Consider the following 20,233-nt stretch of genomic DNA (forward strand, 5'->3'; position numbering starts at 1 on the left):
CACAGCAAAAAGCTGACTCCGACAAATTTTACTATATAGTAAAGAAATGTATACATATCTGCATATTTGAATGAAATTCTTGAGAAAATTTATACCGAAATATTAACATGCATACATTTTTCATATTTTCCAGAAAATAAAACTCATAAACATATTTCCCAATACAATTCTCTTGAACTCAAAGGAAAACATTTGTGCTGCTTGTGCTCACAAATGTTCTTCATTCATAAGTACATATCGATCGGCGCAGTTTAATTGATTATTAAATATTTGTTAAAAAGAGAAAGGTGATATTCATATTTCTTCTAGTTATATTTGATCTTTAAAGATTTTATTAGCTTGCGCTCCTATTTCACAATGTTGCTTCACACAAGAGGAACTTTATTATCGATCTAACTTCTTTCATCATTTATCAATACTTCAACATTTTAAGGGTTGAGTAGTGAGTAACGCTAGCTTAGCTTAAGTGTTGTATTATATAATGTATAAAGATGAACCCAGCAAGTTATTACAACTATGTACATATGTATCAGCAAATTTTGTAAATTTAAAAAACATCGGAACTAATTATAAAGTATCAATTATTCATGTAGGCAAGATAAGCTATTATTACTAACAATAACAACAATTAACAGATTCAAAATAGAGAAAGAAGTAAGTTTATTTTGCTAGCTCAAGCAGGATTTTCTTCACTCAGCTTAACTTTTGTTTTGAACGTATTCCAATGTCGATGATAGCCTTTTTAAGAGAACTATCAAATGTTAATGATAGCAGAAGCAAATGCTCATAACAGCAGTAAGCACACAATAAAGGACAAACACCATCAAAACTTAATGTCGTTTCTAATGATGTCATTAGCCGCTGTTGAACAAAACTATCTACAGCAACGCAATAACAAATGTAGTTCTAATAATTATAATGACTAACTAAATATTCATTTCAAAGCAGTTTGCCTTATTTTTTGTAGTTTTTCGAGTTAAAGCAAACGATGCGAATTTCCTTTTCAGCTGGCCCAATTATTGAAGTCTACAGTACAAAGTATGAGTCGAAACTCGACTGGAGCTGTCAACTTATGACAAGCAAATTTTCAGTTATGACTTGCAAATTTCGCAGTAACAGCAAATGCAAAACTTTTGCTAATTGGTTTCGTAGAATAAGCAGACCCCTTTGACCCCTATATGCGGAGACTCTTTCTCTCTACTCGATACCCCTTGAGATATTGTGTCTACCTCGACACGAATTGCCATACACACACACACACAATATCAATAATTGAATTATGAGTTCGTCTTTTGATGTACAGTTAGTTGACTTTAATCGCATCAAATTAGACTAATGTGTTAACGACATCAGCGTGTCATTTAGTAGACCGGTCCGCTATAGGGCCCGCTATAAGGTCCGCCTCTTGGTTGCTGGGGATTGAAGGGAGACGGCCGGGTGTCAAAGATGGGTCCGCGATGACGTGAGGGCTCGCTGAGGGCGACACCAAGCGATGCGAGCAGCAGCAACACCAGCAGCAGAGGCGTCGAGCAAATATTTCCCAGATTTAGTTGCATCTTTTCACTGAAAGGCTGTCGAAAGTTGATTGATGCCAGAGACCCAAATCCGCGTCGTTTTTATTGCCAAAGCCGACGCCAACGCTGACGCTGAAACTGAAGCTTTAGCACAAGTACAAGCACAAGCAGAAGCAGAAGCTGAGACGGGGATTTTGTTTGATAAGACAGACAAATGTCAGCAGCGGTGCTAGTCAAATGGTGATAACTGATGGCGGGGATGCACATCACAGGGGAAAGAACCCTAACCCCAACTGAAGCGAAACGTTGCGCAAACGAAACGAAACGAAACGAGAAGAAATATAAAATCTGAAATCTACAACGGAATACTTAAGTTAGCTAGAAGGTCGCTTGGCACCGCCCCGGACTTCCCCCCCACCCGAAAACAAGGGCATCATCGTGTTCATCATGTTTCTGTCTGCCTAGTCAGCCACTTTATGTTGTTTTTGCATTGCAAATTACGAGCAACAACGACGCCATTCAAAGCCAACGTCAACGTGCGTCAACACAACGCCACGCCCACAAAACATCCTCTTGCCCTTGTGTTGCTGTTGCTGTTGCTGCCATTGCTGCCACTGCTTCCACTGCAGTTGCTATTGCCTGGCTGCGACATTGCCCCATGGCTCTATTAGAGCACTTTGTTAGTTTTCCTACAGCTTCAGTTACAACCCAAAGGCAGTGAAAACGCAACGAAGAGGCCAAAGAGGGAAGCTGGAAGAGCGAAGAGCGAAGAGCGAAGCAGCATCTTTGGCAATGGCAGCTCTTCACTTTTGCGCCCTTTAAATTGCCAACTGACATTTTGAGAAATTTTCCCATGCACTTTACCACTTTGAGGTTAGTTTAGCGTTTACTTTTTACCGCCCCCATCCCGCCGCCAGACAAACCCAGTCAAAGAGTTGGGGGCAAGCTGGCGCCACGATTTGGGGCATGCCTCATTAAGCTAAACAAACTGTAAAATGGAATTTTCAGATATGAGAAAATCAATAAAATGAAAGAATTAAATTATGGGCTAATCAAATATACAAAAGCATACATCAAGTGCGCGTCTAACAACAGCCAAAGCCACAAGATCAGCCAGCCGCAACAACAATAACATCATCAAGTTGAAAGCGAAAATTAAATACAACAACACAGAATTTGAATGCGAAACTTTTATGCACCTAAACAAAAATGTGTTGTGTTGTGTGATGTTTACTTAACAATCGATGGATCGGTTGTTATTGTTGCCACTGTATTGTATTGTATTGTAGGCCAAAATGTGTTGGGCACCGCTTCCTATAACCATAAATCAAAACAAATGTGTTCGGCCATACACACACAGCGCACATTCATCGATTTTCATTGCAAACGCATAAAAAAATACATTGGCAATTGTTTACGCCCAACTGCGGAGATAAACAACAATTGCCAAGCCAGAAATTATAAACAATAATACTCATACAAATAGCATCATTTAACATTAAATAGTACACAAAGAAAAACGACCCAGCAACCAAATACCTTTCGGCTATTTATCTATTTGCCAATTCGTCAATATATTTGTACTTGCGTCATTTTCCTAGCGTCTTACATAACTACAACTAATGGTAAGTAGGCTTAGCAACGCTGGAGTCGAGAGGGGAATGAAGAGGGGGAAGAGGGAGTCAAGGCTGCTGCACTTACTTAAATTCCTTGACATTTTTCTTGAGCTTGGCATTTTCCTCATTGCTGCGGCTGACATTTTGAATTATTTGCTGTAAATTGTTGCTACTCCTCTCGTTGTTGTTGTTCTTGGGACCTGCCTTGAGGCTAACGACCCGTAGCAACGCAAACAATCCAGTTGGAAAGAATTCCCCGCCTCCACCCGCTTCCTTAACGCAGTCAAATTTCAAATCAGTGCGAGTGAAAAGTTGAACTTTGCGATAAGGAAAAAAAAACCAAACAGCAATTCAATTGACACATAAAAAAGTTGACGTTGCTGCTTTGGTGTGTTCTAATGAAATCTACTACAGCAACTGGCAAAATATCCATCAGCTTGTAGTGAGTGTCATTAGCATTGCATATGATAATGATTCAATTCATATCTCTTACACATTCGATTTAATTATGCAAACAATTGCAAATGATGCAACATGAATGAAGCACTTAAACAGGCAGTAATTATAAATTATTCTTTCATTTCGAAATGAATTATTAAATAATTCAGATGAGTTTTCAAATATGGTTTCATTCATTAAATACAATATTTTTATAAAGAGAGTTCTCTTTACGCATTTGCATATTAAATATAATTATTGACAAATCAGTAGAAAATAACAAAGAAGCAAATAGCTGGTAAATTATTTTTAACTAATTAGACTGCTACAGTTGAGTGTGTTCGACTATGAGATACCCGCTACACATTTTGAATGAAGGGAAATAAAATATGCTAAATAGTGTACCGGAAAAATACCTAAATATACCGAAGGCTAAATAGGATAAATTGATATATTACTGTATTCAAAATATACTAGATTGTCAAACTGCCTTTACCCATAAAAAGAATTTATTATATAACTTATATTTTTCTTATCTTATCGCAACCTTATTTTCAGGAATCAGAAATACTAAAGTTCTTATTGTATGCACCAAAAATCGAACTTCAAAATTACCCTTGTCATTAGATTTTTTTCGATTTGTAGGAGGGAAGTAAGCGTGGCAAAAATTTAAAACAAACTTGATCTGCAGGCAAAAATAGAACGTATTGTCGAAAAAAATTATATCTCTATGTCTTATAGTCACGGACGGACAGACAGACGAACATGTCTATATCATCTCGGATGTTGGCGCTGATCAAGAATATCTTTTTTTTAGGAATTGTCTCCTTCTGAAGTTGCCTCCTTTTGCATATTCTATACATTTTCTGTAGGCACAAAGTTATAAAACCCTTCTACCATATGGACAGCGGGTATAAAAAGGTAATAATCAAAATGTATACAAAGTTCAGATTGTTCGATATGGAAAATATGCAACAATCAAAGCTTATTAAAATTACAGATTTTGCAATGCAGAATCTATGCAACAATTTCAATAGCAATAACAAATCACAATCCAATTAGTAAATTTTGCATTTAATACAAAGTGAAACGTAAACACATGCGAATTATTTATTTTAATTCGTCCTTCAAGTTCAAACATTAATGAAAATTATGAGTGAAATGAAGGAAAACAATAAACAAAACTTTCCTTTCCGAAATGGAAATATTGCGATAATCATGTCAATCAATTATTTAATGCTTTTGCTTGATTTTGACAGCTTCGGCAGAGTTATAATATTTTGATATATGACTGCTTATGAGCTCATTCGAGAGAGCGAGTGTCTGAATTATTTAAGTTGGGAAAACTTTAGCAATAGTTTGCTTGCAATCAAATTAAGACTGAGCGAGCGCGTTGCACGTGCAACACACTCATGCATATGCCACAAGACGCTTCAAATGCTAACTCTCTGGTGGCACAAAACTAATTTACAAGTTTTTGCGCGCGCAAACGAGTTTGAAATTTGAGCGTCAGTCGCCCGAGGTGTGAGTGGAATATATCTGCACATTTGTAGGGTAGAGTAGGTAGAGTATATATGTTATGTCAAAAGGAAGTGAGACCAATAAAAGTGCCAAGAAGAAGTGAATAAATAGGCCCAAACAAAGGCTAGCATAAATATGCATTTTTTTCGACATGCCTTCATAAATAAGCTCTAAAAACTGTGAGGTGGATGTGTCTGGTAGAGTGTAGAGAGAATGAGGATGCTGGGACCAGCGAGAGAGACAAGAGTCATTTGCTGGTGCTTGAAAGGCAACACCAAGTTCATTAGGTATGTATGGGAAGTATAGTCCGGGGTAGGTGCTTAATGCCGCGCTGCCAACGCTCCCCCCAAAATGGCTGCCATAAATGTGCCAGCTCATTTTGTACAACATGCTGGTGCCTAACGGGAGGGACGGTGGAAGGAGGAAGGAGGGGTGTGGCAGGTTACTGCCTCTAATGTTATTCAGACAAGATGAAGCACTTAAGAATGCGTTGTGCGATGTCAGCTATGGGCACGGAATGGGGGCGGACATCCTCCCCTCCCCACACCTTTCCTGCACCTCATTGCAGACTGTATGTATATCTAATATCAGATGCTTGTGTCTGGACGGACAGGTGATAATGAACACACTTAGCTGGGAGCCTGGAGACCTGGGATACTGCTGACTGGCTGCTGGCTTGCTGCCTTTGCTGTCTGCTGGCATTACACACATGTTGCCATTTAAGCAGTTAATGGCGTGTTTAAAGCTAATTGCCGTTGCCAACTGTTGGGCCTGGCCTCAACACCGAACACCATAAGCAGCCACAAAAGCCTCGGCTACTTGTTTATTAACTTTGCAATTTATTTTATGAACTTTTTGTGTCGCCTCTACTAACCAACCGCAGCACAACACACTGCAAAGCACTGAATAATGCACAGCAATTTTTATTGTCTTTATGATTTCGGTTGTTTCACACACACACACACAAATACACTCTGCAATAAAAAAAAAAAAATGTGTGCTTTTGAGGTCAATTTCCGCATAGAGAAAATTGTGATTTATTCGACGTTAATACACTCGCAAATGAAGCATTATTTAATTAACTATCATAGTATTTGCAATCCAATTAGATGCAAATTAAGTATGCCATTATTTATTTGACAATTTTAATTAAATTTCAAATTCCATCTGCAATCGCAATCAGTGCATCTCTTAAATATGGATTTTAGATGGAATTAGTTCAATTCAATTAAAAACTAAATCCAAATATCACTAACGATTTGTGTTTGGCAGAAAAATTAAATATTGTTAAACTAAATTGTTGATTGTAATACATAATTAAATTAATTCAAATTCAAACTAATATAATTTACTTAATGTTATGACATTTTATTATTCTTATAAATATTATATTTCATATTTTAATGTTGTTATTAGTAAATTAAAGTTTTTCTTGTAAACTTTCGACTTTCTATAAATTACAATGTACCTTAAATTCAAAATTAAATAATTTATTTCATATTTTTGTGTTGTTATTATTAAATTAAAGTTTTTCTTACAAACTTTCGACTTTATATAACTCAAAATTTTAATAGTAATTAATAGTTTAATTGCTTTATCTTCAAAATTTAATTATTTACTAAATAATGTTTTTTATATTTATATATTAAATTATTTTTATTATTTTAGTGTTTTCCTTTTTAAATTAGAGTTTTTCTTATTCTCTTGCGACTTTCTATTTTAAGCATAGAATATTCCACATTCGTTGTTTACCTTGCGTATGCTTAATTTTTTGCCTAATGCAACCAGAGGGAATATCTCATTTGGCTAGGCTCTGTTTTGTTGTGTTGTCACAGCGACTGTGCAAAATGTTATTGTTTGTGGTCCAAATGAGTCTGCAGGCCAACAAAGATGAGACTGACAGCAAGCAACGGCGACGACGATGACGACAACGAAGCCATGGCCATCATTTGAGGGGTGGCTCTCGGTCACCTGACAGTTAATCAGCACACACAACAACGGAGCTGCCCCACAGCAGACACAAACGCAAACACACGCCCATGGAAACACCTCTCACACACACACACACACAGACACATACACAGGGCACAGACACAGGACACACATCATGTGCAAAGTGCTGGTTCAACATTTGTTTTGGGGCAGGCTCAGGTGAAATTCTTGTGACGGAGGCTGAGGCTCGAAAATGTTTTTGGGCACTAAAAAATTAGTTTTCCTTTATTGAGCCGCCAGTGATTGGCGCCGTGAACGTGCGGCAAACGTTGCGTATACGCAACGCAACGCAAATCTAATTAAATTTCATGCAGCTGTCCGAGCAGACACTTGTTGGCTTATTTACCGCCTTAGCAAGTGAAATAACGGCTGGCCTGTGGCCACAGATTATGTTGGCCTGCGGTTGCCTGCGGCGGATGCGGACGACGACATCGATAGGCATCTCTGTCTGGGCGACTCAACAGAGAGATCAGCTGCAGATTGATGTCGGCGCTTGTTTTGGGAATAATGTGAAAATGGCAGCTGTGCTTAAATGCTTAACATGGCCTTTGTTTTGACCATCTTACCCACCACTCTCTGCTGCTGGCTCTGGTGGTTTTTTTTCGGCCAAAGGTGGGCGCGGTTGTCGTTATTAGCATGCCATCAGGGATGACGACGACGACGACGATGACGATGGGGCCAGCAATTTATGCAAAACGTGCTCAAGTGGCCCACATCGCGTGAGTGGCCCCAACTAACGCGTTGAGCCATCCACACGGCAAACAACACAAAACACACGGCGCACAGCACACGACACACAGCACACGGCAGCAGTCAGGACCACTAACGGCTCATTATCAGCAGCAACAGCAGCAGCATGAAAGAAATGTCTGAATTATACACATTTCACTTAACGTTTGCGTACTCTCGCATTTGCGTATTTTGGCCAAGCGAAGCAAGTTAGGAATGCATTCATATCAGGGCATAAGGCGCTCTTAAAGGTTTCGCATTCAGGTCAGATTCGTACGTACTTGAAAAGTCGCCGCAATGCCAAGAGCCCCAAATAAATGTTAAGGTCAACAAACAAGTCTCAAATATTCACTTTTTGTAATTGGATGCTGTCGTCTGTGTCTGTGACTGTGACTGTGAGTGTGACTCTGGCTCTGGCTCTGACTCTGTGCATACCTTTAGATCCCCACACACACACGCACAACCAGTGTAGCACTCTGCAATCCGCGCCAGCGGCACTCAGCAGCAAAAAAAAAAAAAAAAAAAATGGAAAAGAATGAAAGAAATACAAGTTCGTAAAAAGGAAAAAAACTCAAATTGTATGTGTGCATGTTTTGTTGCTGCCACCGCACCCAATTGTTGTTGTTCACGTTGTTGTTGCTGCTGCTTTTACTTTTGTTGTTGTCATAAACTCTGTGTATGTGTGTGTGTAGAGGGAGGAGAAAGTCTCCTTTTTTTTGCTGTTTTTGTGCTCCTTTGCTCTCACAATTCAAGCGCATTGTATTCTGTTTGTTTTATAGTTATTGCTTTTGTTTCGCCTTCAACACAGCCTCCGTCCCCGCCGTCCCCCTGCAGTCTCATCGTGGCCCCTCGCATTTTATGCACATTTAATCTTATGACAGGCAAAATGTTGTAAAATTGTTTATGGCACTTTGTGACATGGTCAGTTTTCCACTTTTCAACGCATACTAACAAGCACATTTATTCGCACATGTGCTTTGCGACCAACAACAAACAACACAACACAAAACAGAACAAAACAAAACAACAAACGGGACTCAAGTAAAACTGTCAGGTGATCAAGGGAATGCCCCACAAAGGTTAGTTATCCTTAAGCAGGGTAAGCAGCATAAAAGCCATGTAAAAGATACCTGAGTGTGTGTGTGTTTGTGTGTGTGTGGGTACAAGGCTGATTGCTTTTTATTATACCCATGCCAAAGCGAACTCTTCCCTTTTGGTTCACCATATTTATTTTGTCAAGTTTGCATTTAATCCTCTTACTTGGTTTTAATACAACAAATATTTTGTTCTAGCATTGTTTTATTTTTATTTTTAATTTTAAAATGAAATTGTATATTATTTTGTAAGATTTTCTACTATTTTAGTTCCTTCTAAGTTGTTGTTTTCCATGATATGTTTAAGATGATAATCTTGTTCTTTTATTTTTAACAGATAATTCTCTACTTTTAGTCTGGAATTTGACAATTTTTAATGTTGTCCCCTCTTTTAGCACAAGAACAGGCGATTATTAGATGAAATTTTTGTCACACAAATATTTTGTTTGCGTCTTCAAGTGTGCAAACTACTTTAAAGCAGTTTACGCAAAGTTATTTTTAGCGCTCCCCAAGAAATTTTAAATGCGTACAACAAACAGTTGAAGTACAAAACAAAAGAAAGGCATAATATATTTTTAAACATCAAACAATAATTCACGTCAACAAGATAGAAAAGTTTCCAGTGCACAAAAAAAAACAAAGAAAAAGGGGGAAAAACTATTTTAATTATGTTAATTGAAAAAAATTTTAGCTCACCTCGAGGGAAATTGATAATGTTTGTCTTTGTTGTTCAGCGAACAACCTGTTGTTGGTTGCAATAGCTGAGAGCTGTTGTTTTTGTTCTTGTTATCCGACTTGTTGTTTTACTGTGTGTTGTTGTTGTTGCTGCTGCCGTTGTCAGCTGTTGTTATGTATATGAATATTGGCAGACAATACAAGATTCCACTCAAACAGTTGGCACGCTATTTGGTTTTCGTGTCAGCGCTGTGTCCAGTTCAATTTTATTTCAATTTTAATCGAAATATATTCTGGCCAAACTGTCTGCTCATTTAGCCGATGGAGGTGATGCTCCCCGCACCGAGAGAAAGAGAGAGAGAGAGAGATAAAGATCTCTACTCATTCGTCGTAAATATGTATATGGATGTTTTTGCGTATAAATTTGAAAATTATTATTAGTTATTTGTTGTTTGCTTTGCGCTTTTTGGTCTGCAGACACATTTCATTTCATTTTGTTCTATTTACTTATCTGTTTCTTTTAATTTTCAATTTCTTTTTTTTTGATATTTTGTTAATTTCTATCAGCCCGTGCGTTTTTGTCTGTTCGGGGTGAAAATCGAAATAGGTTTTTGCTCGGCGAAAAGTCAAGCGCCGCAAAGTTTTTATTGCGTTAATTTATGATTGGAATTTGTTGCCAGTTAGCTCTAGATTTATAAACATGTACGAGTATGACGACGAGTATGTGCATATATTTTTTGTTGTTGTATTATTTGCAGTATTCAAATTAAGTGTATTCATGTATGTTCCTCTCGAAAAATATTGTGTACTTTCTGCCATATATTCCTATGTTTTCCTGTTTTCAATTTGGTCTGCCGTTGAGTAACGAGTTACGAGTTTAGAGTTAAAGTTAAAGTTGAGTTGAGTTTCAGTTTCAGTTTCAGTTTTTTAGTTTTCAGTTTTTAGTTGTAGTTTCAGTTGAGTTGCCAAATTCGTTGCGCTTGTCACACATGTATATGTAAAGCCAAAATACCATTTAGTAGAAGTTAATGTGCGTATATATATGGTATATCTATATAGTATACATATATAGCTTCTCTTTAGGTTAGGAAAACGCGAACGTAACTCATTATTGCCACTTTGAAACCGAGCACTCAAAGCGCGCGCACACGACACTAAAAACGGGTCTCAAATAGCTTGATTGCATTAATTATTCAGCTCGAAAAGGTAGTACGAATATTTGTATTTGTATTTGTATTTGTACATAAATAAATTGTGTGTGTGTATGCTACTATATACGATATATATCTTACTATATATATACGTGTAAGTGGTGGTGCTGGTGGGGTCACGGAAGGCGTGTCAAACTTCACAAAGTTGCGCGATAATAAAATTCTAAAGCATACTTTTTAGCTACTAGTATGGTGCTGCACTTTTCGAACCACATCGACAACACAACTGCACTTGCACTTGCACTGCAACACAAACAAACACAACACACTCGTTCGTTCGCTCGTTTGTTCGTTCGTTCTCTCACTCACACTCACGCACACACACTTAATGGCACACACACACGCACACGCACACACACTGTTGTTTAGGTACTTGTTGTTTCAGCGGCAAAAAAGTGCTGCCTTCAGGCAATGTCTGTCTAGTCCTCTGGTCTTGCGTTTATGCCGTGGCGCCCTTGCGGCCAACATCACGTCCAGCTAACGACTGAGCCAACGCTGCGTATACGCAACAACGTTGACTGCTGCTGCTGCTGCTGCTATTTTCGGAGTAACTGCGAGGCGCCTGCGCCGTGAGCACAAAGCAACAGCAACAGCAGCAACAGCAACAGCAGCAGCAATCACAGCAACGGGCAAAGAGCGTGGCTGCCAAAACAGAAACAGAAACTGAATCAAGCAAGTGGTTTGCATTTGCGTCCAATGGCCCTAAACATTAAGCATGCTTAATCATGGCCAAACAAAAGTCAAAGGCAAGTATGAGCTGTCCAAAATGAATTGTTTCGTAAATTATCGAGCAACCACACAATCAATAATCGACTCTTCGCCTGTCAGCTAATAAGCCAGGCCAATTTACAGCACCAGCAGCAGGTGTGAGTGTGTGTGTGTTTGCCTGCCTGCTTGCCTGGCTGGCTGGCTGGCAGCATAAGTTAATGTGTGAGCGTTTAATTACCTAGCAACATGAGGTGCTCGTGTGGTGTGGTGATGTGGTGGTGCGGTGGTGCGAGCTGCCACAACAGAGAGCTGAATCAATTGACTGCCTGTGGCGTTGCTCTATCTACTGTTTACAATTTGCCCATTTGCTGTCATGCAGTTAGACATAATTAAATATAAATGAAAAGCAACTTGACAATGCACATGCTCAAGCTTCTCCTTGGAAAATTGCTTAGAAAATCGATGCAATCGAAGGGAGCAACAGCTCGAGGGGTGCGACAACGACAACATCCGCTTTTTGGTCTTGGAGGGGAGTCTATGTATCTGTCGGTGTTGTCCCGTTGCCCGTTGTCGGCTAGCTAGCGATTATCTTGGTTGGATAAGTGAGCGAAACTTTTTAATTAAAATTCACACGCAATATGTTGCGCATACGCAACGTTGTACGTTCAGCTTCTTTGCTCATTAGCGTTCAAATTGTGCGCGTATCATGTAATTTAGATTAGATGGAAATTGAAAATGTAAAGCGATTGCGGTTTTTGGTTTAGCTTTCCCCCTGCTTTTCTTTACTCTTACCACGTTTTCCTTGTCTCTCCGAGTCGATTTCTTTCGCTGTCTGGCATAAAACTTTTGTCACCTAGAATCACGCCCAGTGACCAAACAATTTACAAACTCAACTCAAGCGTTAAAGCTTCAACCCAGTCCAACGCAATGTAATTCATGCGAACGCTGGCAACGCTGGCATTCACCTCTAAGTTGGCAATAAGAAAACTTGTTAAATACCTGGCGATTAAATTATTACAACCAAAGTTTAGCTTATTGTTTGGCCAAAGCCACCGCCACCGCCACAGCGCACAGCCATCGCAACTGTCGCAGCAGCTTTTATAAATATTAATGAAGCCAAAGTGTCCAGCCAAATGAATCCACTTGACACGCTGCTCCATCTTATATATAGAAGCAGTCCAAGTCGTACTCGTAATCTTGTATATATATAGATATATGTATATATTTATGCGAGTACTCGTACATAGTGCATTCATCAAGTAAATGGAGTTTGTGTTACAGTAACAGGGTCAACTGGAAAATTACTTTTATACCTTACGCCCCCCGGAGACTACTGTGAATGTGGAGCCGGAGCCGGAGCTGGACGGTAGACGAAGCATGACTCACTGAGTGTCTATTTTAAAAAAGAGAATAACCTTAGTAATCAACTTTTAAAAATGTAGACAAAGCAAGAATTTAATTCAAGTTTGCTTATCAGCAGAATTTATTAAAGCTAATAATTATATTTATTTCAATATTGTCAGACTGATTATATGAATGTCTTTACTTAATATTTCATACAAATGATCCAGTTTGTTTGAATAACTTAAGTTTGGTTTAATTAGTAAATTTTTTTGTAATATTTGGAAAAACTCACTGTCGTCGTCTTCATAAAGCAATTCTCTCTCTCTCTCTCTTCATGATCGATGTATATAATGCTATAGGACCCCGATGATTTCTCACAATATCGATAAAATAATAGCACTTATCCTTATCATTCTTTCCAATAGGATAGAAGAATATTATAACTTTATGCAATGGCAGATTTTAAAAGTTATTTAAGAAATACTTCTGAATGACAAATTATGTCTATTGCAATCGGGTCTGAGCTGCTTAGACTGACAATCTAGTATATTTTGACCTTTATGGTATATTTTGAATGTAGCATTTAATTTTATTCAAAATAAGCAGCGGGTATCTCAAGCGCACTGGACTTTATTTTTCTTACCTGTTGTAGTTTGTTATTGTATAAATTATATTTTAAACCTACATTATTTACCAAGCAGAATTAAAATTGTAAAACATTTTCTTAATGGTGATTCCTTATAGCTTATAGAATTCTCTTCAGCTTATACAAAATTGTGAAAGAATCACGTTTAATGGACACTAGGGGAAGTTTTACGCTTACATCATAGCAATAAAAACAAGTATACGCACTGCGTACTTGTTGCTCTCTGTAAAAGATTGCAGTTTAACATGGTCATTTGTACGCACTCATCTATTCATGACATGGTTATCGAAGCATATGGCTCCAGTCATTGCCAATGCCGAGCACAACGCACTGAGTGTGTGTGTGTGTGTGTGTGTGTGTGTGTGTTTTTTTTTAAAAACAGGGACGTTGACGCACCGCGGTACGCACAAGTGGCCCCTGCGAAACCAGGACTATGCCTGTTTAAACTCCTGTCTACTTCTCCGCCGGAACGACCGTTAAGTATTACTTCGGCGGAGAGTATGGCCTTATCGGCCGTCTTCCGTTCTCCGGGATCTTTCTTCCCGCCGTAGCTCCTTCATGACTGCGTTCGCCATTTCATCTGCAGCCTCCCAGTTGTCCATGTTTGCCAGCATGTGGTATACAAGATTCGATGGCGTCACCGGTTCCCCATACTTCCGTTCCACTCTTTCTCGTTCTCTTCTGAATCTCGGACAGTTAAAAAACACGTGCTCGGCGTCTTCCGGGTATCCTATCCCGCATCTGGGACAGAGTGGGTCTGCCTCATGCCCAAAACGGAAGAGGTAGTCTTTAAAACAGCCGTGTCCGCTCAAAAGTTGCGTCAGGTAGTAGTTCACCTGTCCGTGTTTCCTATTTACCCATTCACTCACTCCCGGGATGAGGGTACGCGTCCATGCGCCTTTGTTGGATGAACTCCACCTGCGCTGCCACTCGCTTAGGGAAATCTGCCTGTTCGCTGCTCTGCTTCCGCTGTGGGTGTTACTGTTCAGCACGAGTTCTCGGACGTGGATATCAAAAGGCATCAGACCTGCCAGTACTTCGGCGGCTTCACCCGACACAGTGCGAAACGCACTTGTGATTCTGAGCGCGCACGTCCTGTATACCGCTTGTATATCCTCGTGTACGTCCTGCATTCGATTGCACCTACCCAGATTGATGCTGCGTATGTGGTTATCGAACGCACTACACCACTGATGAGTCTGCGGCGCAACTCCTTCGGACCTCTGGTATTTGGCATTATGCGGGCCAATGCAGAGCATGCCACTGATGCCTTGTCGGCTACTAGCTTCAAATGTACCTTGAAGGACAATCTGTGGTCCAGTATAACCCCCAGGTACTTGATGTACGGTCGGGATGTTATGGCTGTACGTCCTACTGTCAGGTTCGCGGTTTCCACGTTCTTCCTCGAGCTTATGAGTACCGCCTCCGTTTTGTGCTCTGCTAGGCTCAATCCTGCATTGGTTAGCCATTCTTGGGCCTGTACAATTGCCCTGTTGGTGGCTATCTCCAGTTCACGTAGGTGTTTGCCTACTGCCACTATCGCCACATCGTCCGCAAACCCGATCATTTTCACGCCTGGTGGAAGTCTCAGCCGTAGAATGCCATCGTACATGAGATTCCAGAGGGTCGGGCCGAGGACCGATCCCTGTGGGACTCCTCCTGTGACTTCGTACGTTTTCGTTCCTTCACTGGTTTGGTAGCGAAGAATTCTGCCATTTAGGTAGCTTCCTATTATGCCTATCAGATGTGGGTTTATGCTCAGGTTGTTCAGACTTTGCATAATCTTGTCCCAGTTCGCTGAATTGAACGCATTCCTGACGTCTAGGGTTACTACCAGGCAGTACTCTTTTTCACCCCACAGCCAGCGTTTGCCTTCTATGGCCTTTTTTGCCAGGTCTGTCACCTCGTGGATTGCGTGCCTTGTTGATCGGGCCTTCCGGAAGCCAAACTGCGACTCAGAGAGACCCCCAACTCTGTCAATCTCTGCATTGAGTCGCGTGCAGATTACTCTCTCGAGAGCCTTGCCTACCGAATCGAGCAGACAAATGGGTCTGTACCCGGAAGGGTCTTCAGGTGGCTTGTTCCCTTTTGGTATTAGGACCAGGTCTTGTATCTTCCAGACATTAGGAAACACTCCTTCCAGCATGCATTTGCTAAAGGTGGAGGCGAAGCACCTTGGTTGGATCTCGAGAGCCTTTCTAGCAACTGCACTCGGTATTCCGTCTGGGCCTGGAGCTTTCCCTGGCTTGATCAAGCGTGCTGCCGACAGGACTTCATCCTCTGTCACTTGGGCGAACGTCGAAGTATCAGTAGCCATCCCATATGCCGATCTCGGCTGGCTCGGGAATAGGTGTGCTACTGTTTTCGCCAATAATTCTGGGCATGTTGGGCAAGCTGGTCTGAATGCGTGGAGTTTTTTCATAGCCAGTTTGTAGGCTGAACCCCAGGGGTCGGCGTCGGCTTCGTCGCAAAGCTCTAGGAACAGCTTCCTCTTGCTGCTTTTAATCAGCGATTTCAATATGCGCCTTTTTTCCCTCAGTGCCTGGTGATGGGCGTCTGCTCTGTGGGATCCAAGTGTAAGGGTCCTCTGGTACCTTCGTCGTGCCTGAAAGCAATCCTTGCGGGCCTTGGCGATATCCTGGTTCCACCAGTATACAGGTTGGTGCTTTGTACCTCGTCCTGCTTTACGCATTGATGCATCGCATGCCTGGGTTAACTTGGACATGAGCTGCCTCGTGCTGTTTGCTGCCGAGCCGTTGATCTCCAGTCCATAGAGCATGGATTCGAAAATCTCTTTATCGAAAGTTTCTGCTCTGTATCGGATTGGCCTGTTGGGTGCCGAGGGGGAGGAGTGTCTGTGAATTTCCGTAATTACAGCTTGGTGGTCACTATGGGTGTATTCACTGCTAAGACTCCAGGAGGCTCTCGGGGCTAGTGAGCTACTCACAAAAGTCAGATCAATCACTGAACCTGCCGTTCCTCTACTAAATGTGTTTGCACCCCCCCGATTTAGGAGTACTACATCTAGCAGAGCAACAGAGTCCAGGACTGCCCTACCTCTTGAGTTGGTGCATGTGCTTCCCCATTCGGTCGCCCAAGCATTGAAGTCTCCAGCAATGAGGCACGGGGTTTTACTTCTCGCATCGTTGACCAGCTTGTCGAGTATGCTGTTGTAGTCCGCCTGGCTGAGTGACGGGGCCAGATAGCAACTGTATATGTACAGACCCTGTACCTTGGCACGGATAAAGCCGTTTTGGGCCATGACCTCGGTAGCTGGTGGGGCCTGCTGCCCACAACTCCAGACGGCTGCCTTACGCGATTTATCTCCAACCCAAGTGTTGGAGGATTTAATGCGATAGGGTTCGCTCAATATAGCCACGTCTGTCCTTGTCTCTCTAACTTTTGCATAAGCAGGTCCTGTGCTGCCTCGCAGTGGTTCAGGTTCAGTTGATAGAACCGTGTCATCTTCCGCTTGTTTTGCTGAGCGCTTTTTGAGGTATGGGCACCTACTGCTATTCGCCGGGTGGTCTACTACCTTCTCTCCTTTTCTGCTGCAGAGTATACATTTTGGGGCCTTGTTGCATAGCTTCGCCTTGTGGCCTGTTTCCCCACAACTGAAGCATGTGTCCTTGTACTCAACTGTTTCGGTGCATCTACTTGCTACGTGACCGAAATCCATGCATTTATAGCAGCGGACTAGCTGAACCTTCCTTCTTATGCGACAGATAACCCAGCCTACTCGCACTTTACCAGCTTCTACCATCTTATTGGCCGAATCGACTGGGAGTCTCAGCGTTGCTGTCTGCGTTCCTCCGTAGGCCTTCCGGAATGAGACAATGCAGGATTTTGTGATCCTCACCTCTCCGAACTGTGTTATCAGTGCCTCCAGAAGTTCCTCCTCAGATGTCACTTCGTCTATGTCCTTCACCTCTATGACTGAGGACTCCGTCAGCGCTATCACCTCTACACTAGGGCCCAGGAAGTCTTGGACTGCCTCGTGTATACCCTTCGTGATTGGGTCTGCTGACTTTTCGAGCTCGAAGAGAAGTTCACCCTTTGCTGTTTTCCGTATGCCTCTGACATGGTTGGCAAGCTCCTTCAGCTTTGGCTCGGCTTTCACGGATCGCAGTATGTCAGCATACGATACGTCGTTGGACCCTCTCACTATTATTGCGTCCGGCTTAGCTGATTTGGTCCTTCTGGCCCGCTTTGGCACCTTCTTCCACTCCTTGCTCTTGTTGGTGTCGACGCCTGGTTGGTGGGTTTGCGGCCACTCTTGAGGAGCTGCCGCCGGTTTGGGTTTGTGAACCTGCCCTCTTGGTTTTTTGGGTGTAGGCGGCGGTGACACCTTGTCGCCTCTCTCCTCTCTGGTTCTCTTGCCTTCTGCAGCCCTTGGCTCCGGAGATGTTTTCGCTGCCCTCTCTTCATCCACTGCCGCGTAGAGCTCCATGATGTTATCGATCAGGTTCCTCATTGGTTGGTGGATTGTGCGTCTCCCTTCCAACATCTTGCTAAGAGCTCTTATCTTTTCTCCCAACACGTCGAAGCTTCGAGTACTATCGATAACGGCTCCTTGCGATGCCCCTCCTCTATTCTGTGGGGCCACCGAACACGTGGGTTCCTCTGTAGGATCCTTCGGGTTTGCCTTTGGAGATCTAATCGTCTTCTTACTGCCCTGGAAAGGATTAAATATGGGCTCCGAACTATATCCGCTCTCGCCGTATTTCACTCTCCTGTGTAGGGCGCTTGTCATGTTATCTGCGTCGGTGGTCAAGTTCGCCACCACCGAGGCATTGCGGTCAAAGGATTTCGACGACCGGGGGCCCGCTTGCTCACCCCTCGAAATCGCCGGTACTGGGGATCCGACTCCCTGCACCGTAAGGTTGGTTCCTTTAGGACCTTCCATATTGATTATTATCTTCTGGGAATCACCCATAGCATTTGTGTGTGTGTGTGTGTGTGTGTGTGTGTGTGTGTGTGTGTGTGTGTGTGTGTGTGTGTGTGTGTGTGTGTGTGTGTGTGTTGGCCACTCGAGAAGTTGACCTAAAGACTTAACTGGGCCTGTTCAATAATTGAAGAGTTGAGATTTCAATGTGGTCGTAAACTTTGCCAAATGGCTAAAAGTTACAATTGCTGCAGAGGATTACGCTCGGCTCGATGAAGAGCAATTGCTTGAGGTCTCACCTGCCATCAGGTGTATGAGCAGATTTTCCATCAAGTTTTTCCCCAGCATGTGTGTGTGTGTGTGCGTGTGTGTTTGGTTTTTGCCTGATGCTCTGCTTCGGTTTCAAAAAGAATAACAAAATTAACATTTGCCATCAGCAGGAAGTTCAAGGGGAACTGCTCTGGCACAAGTTTTGGGCCACATAATTGTCTTTTAATTGGTGGCAAGTAAGTCAAAGTAATAAGTGGCAAGACGAGAGTGCTAGAGTGCCAAAGAGAAGGTTAACTGAAATAATGGCACGTATAGGCACTTTTGGAGTGCAACGACAGGGCATGGGCCATTAAGGCCAAGTTCAGTTCTAACTAACTAAATGAATTGCATGACCGATAATTGGCCAAAACTGCAGCGTTGGCCACTTCAAAGAGACAGGCAACTGGAAACTCTCAACTAGGTTCCAGCTAAGAGCCTTACATGTTGGAGGCAGCATTTTTGCAACGCCAATGTTTAATTAAGGAACCAATTAGCGTTGCCAGCGCAACCAGCGAGCAAGAATGGTTTACAGAATGAGCCAAGAGAGTGTGCCGGAGAGAAAATAAGCCACGTGTCTTATTTTGAGCGATTTCTGATGAGATATGAAAAGCGTTAAGACCTTCAATTAAAGCACCATTAACCATCGTTGTTGCCGTCGCCAGGCGATGTTTGGCAACGGCTCTGTCAGTCAATCTGTCAGTCAGGCATTCTATCAATCAATTTATGCGGCATTTGTTATTAGTGGCATTAAGGCGTATGGTAATTTGGATTTATTTTTGGTAACTGTGGCGGCACTCTATCGATCTGTAAACGAAGGAGGGGGAAGGGAGGTATGGGTCGGAAACTTGGCCAACTCTAATTGCGGCCATTTATGATGCGTGTAATACCCATTTCAGGCAGTCACCATCAGCGTTACTCACACAGTTCCAGTCAAAGTGGAGGACACTAACTGACAGAGGCAAACATCAAAACTGAAACCAAATGATGTGTTAAGCCATGTTAGATACGTATATATTGATTTTGGCCAAGCTCAAAACAAACAGACACTCGGCAGGAGAACCACACAGCCGCAACCAAAGAGGCAACAACATCACCAGCAGCAGCAGCAGCAGCAAGTCAAGAGGCGGTAAATGTGAATGACAATTTCAATTTAGCAATTTGCATGCTAATGTCATGCGGCAAACTTCCATTCAACTGCCTCCATTTAACTGTCGACACACAGTCACACACAAACAATCACTCTCACTCAAACCCATACACACACACACACACACACAGGACCTCAATAAATACATATGTACACATATATTCACGCACATTCAACACATGCGTGTTTGGGTGTGTGTTTTTAAGCATTGTTTGACTAATGTGTTGCCTTTTTGGCCATTGTGGAATTGGCTTCTGAATGCCAACAACATTGAATTTTTCCCTTCATCATTTCAATATTATATAAAATATTTTCTGAAAACATTTCCTTAATTGTAAAAAGGAGAAACAATGAATACCTTTAACTGAGATGATTAAAGCTTTCTCTTAATTTTCGCTTTATCC

General features: G+C 41.8%; 1 protein-coding gene across 1 annotated transcript; it reads right to left on the bottom strand.

The window, feature by feature from the left end:
- Window positions 1–1,272: 1,272 nt before the first annotated feature.
- LOC133842001 (metchnikowin) lies at window positions 1,273–1,600 on the bottom strand. Its single transcript, XM_062274886.1, has one exon. The coding sequence runs from the start codon at window positions 1,554–1,556 to the stop codon at window positions 1,362–1,364; it is 195 nt and encodes a 64-aa protein (XP_062130870.1). The 5' UTR covers window positions 1,557–1,600; the 3' UTR covers window positions 1,273–1,361.
- Between the last annotated feature and the right edge of the window lie 18,633 nt (window positions 1,601–20,233).

Source organism: Drosophila sulfurigaster, chromosome 3, assembly GCF_023558435.1.
Source record: "Drosophila sulfurigaster albostrigata strain 15112-1811.04 chromosome 3, ASM2355843v2, whole genome shotgun sequence".
Lineage (NCBI taxonomy): Eukaryota > Metazoa > Arthropoda > Insecta > Diptera > Drosophilidae > Drosophila > Drosophila sulfurigaster.

Bases quoted from the DNA above. Each gene is read 5' to 3' on its own strand.
- LOC133842001 (XM_062274886.1), bottom strand. From the start codon at position 1,556: ATGCAACTAAATCTGGGAAATATTTGCTCGACGCCTCTGCTGCTGGTG.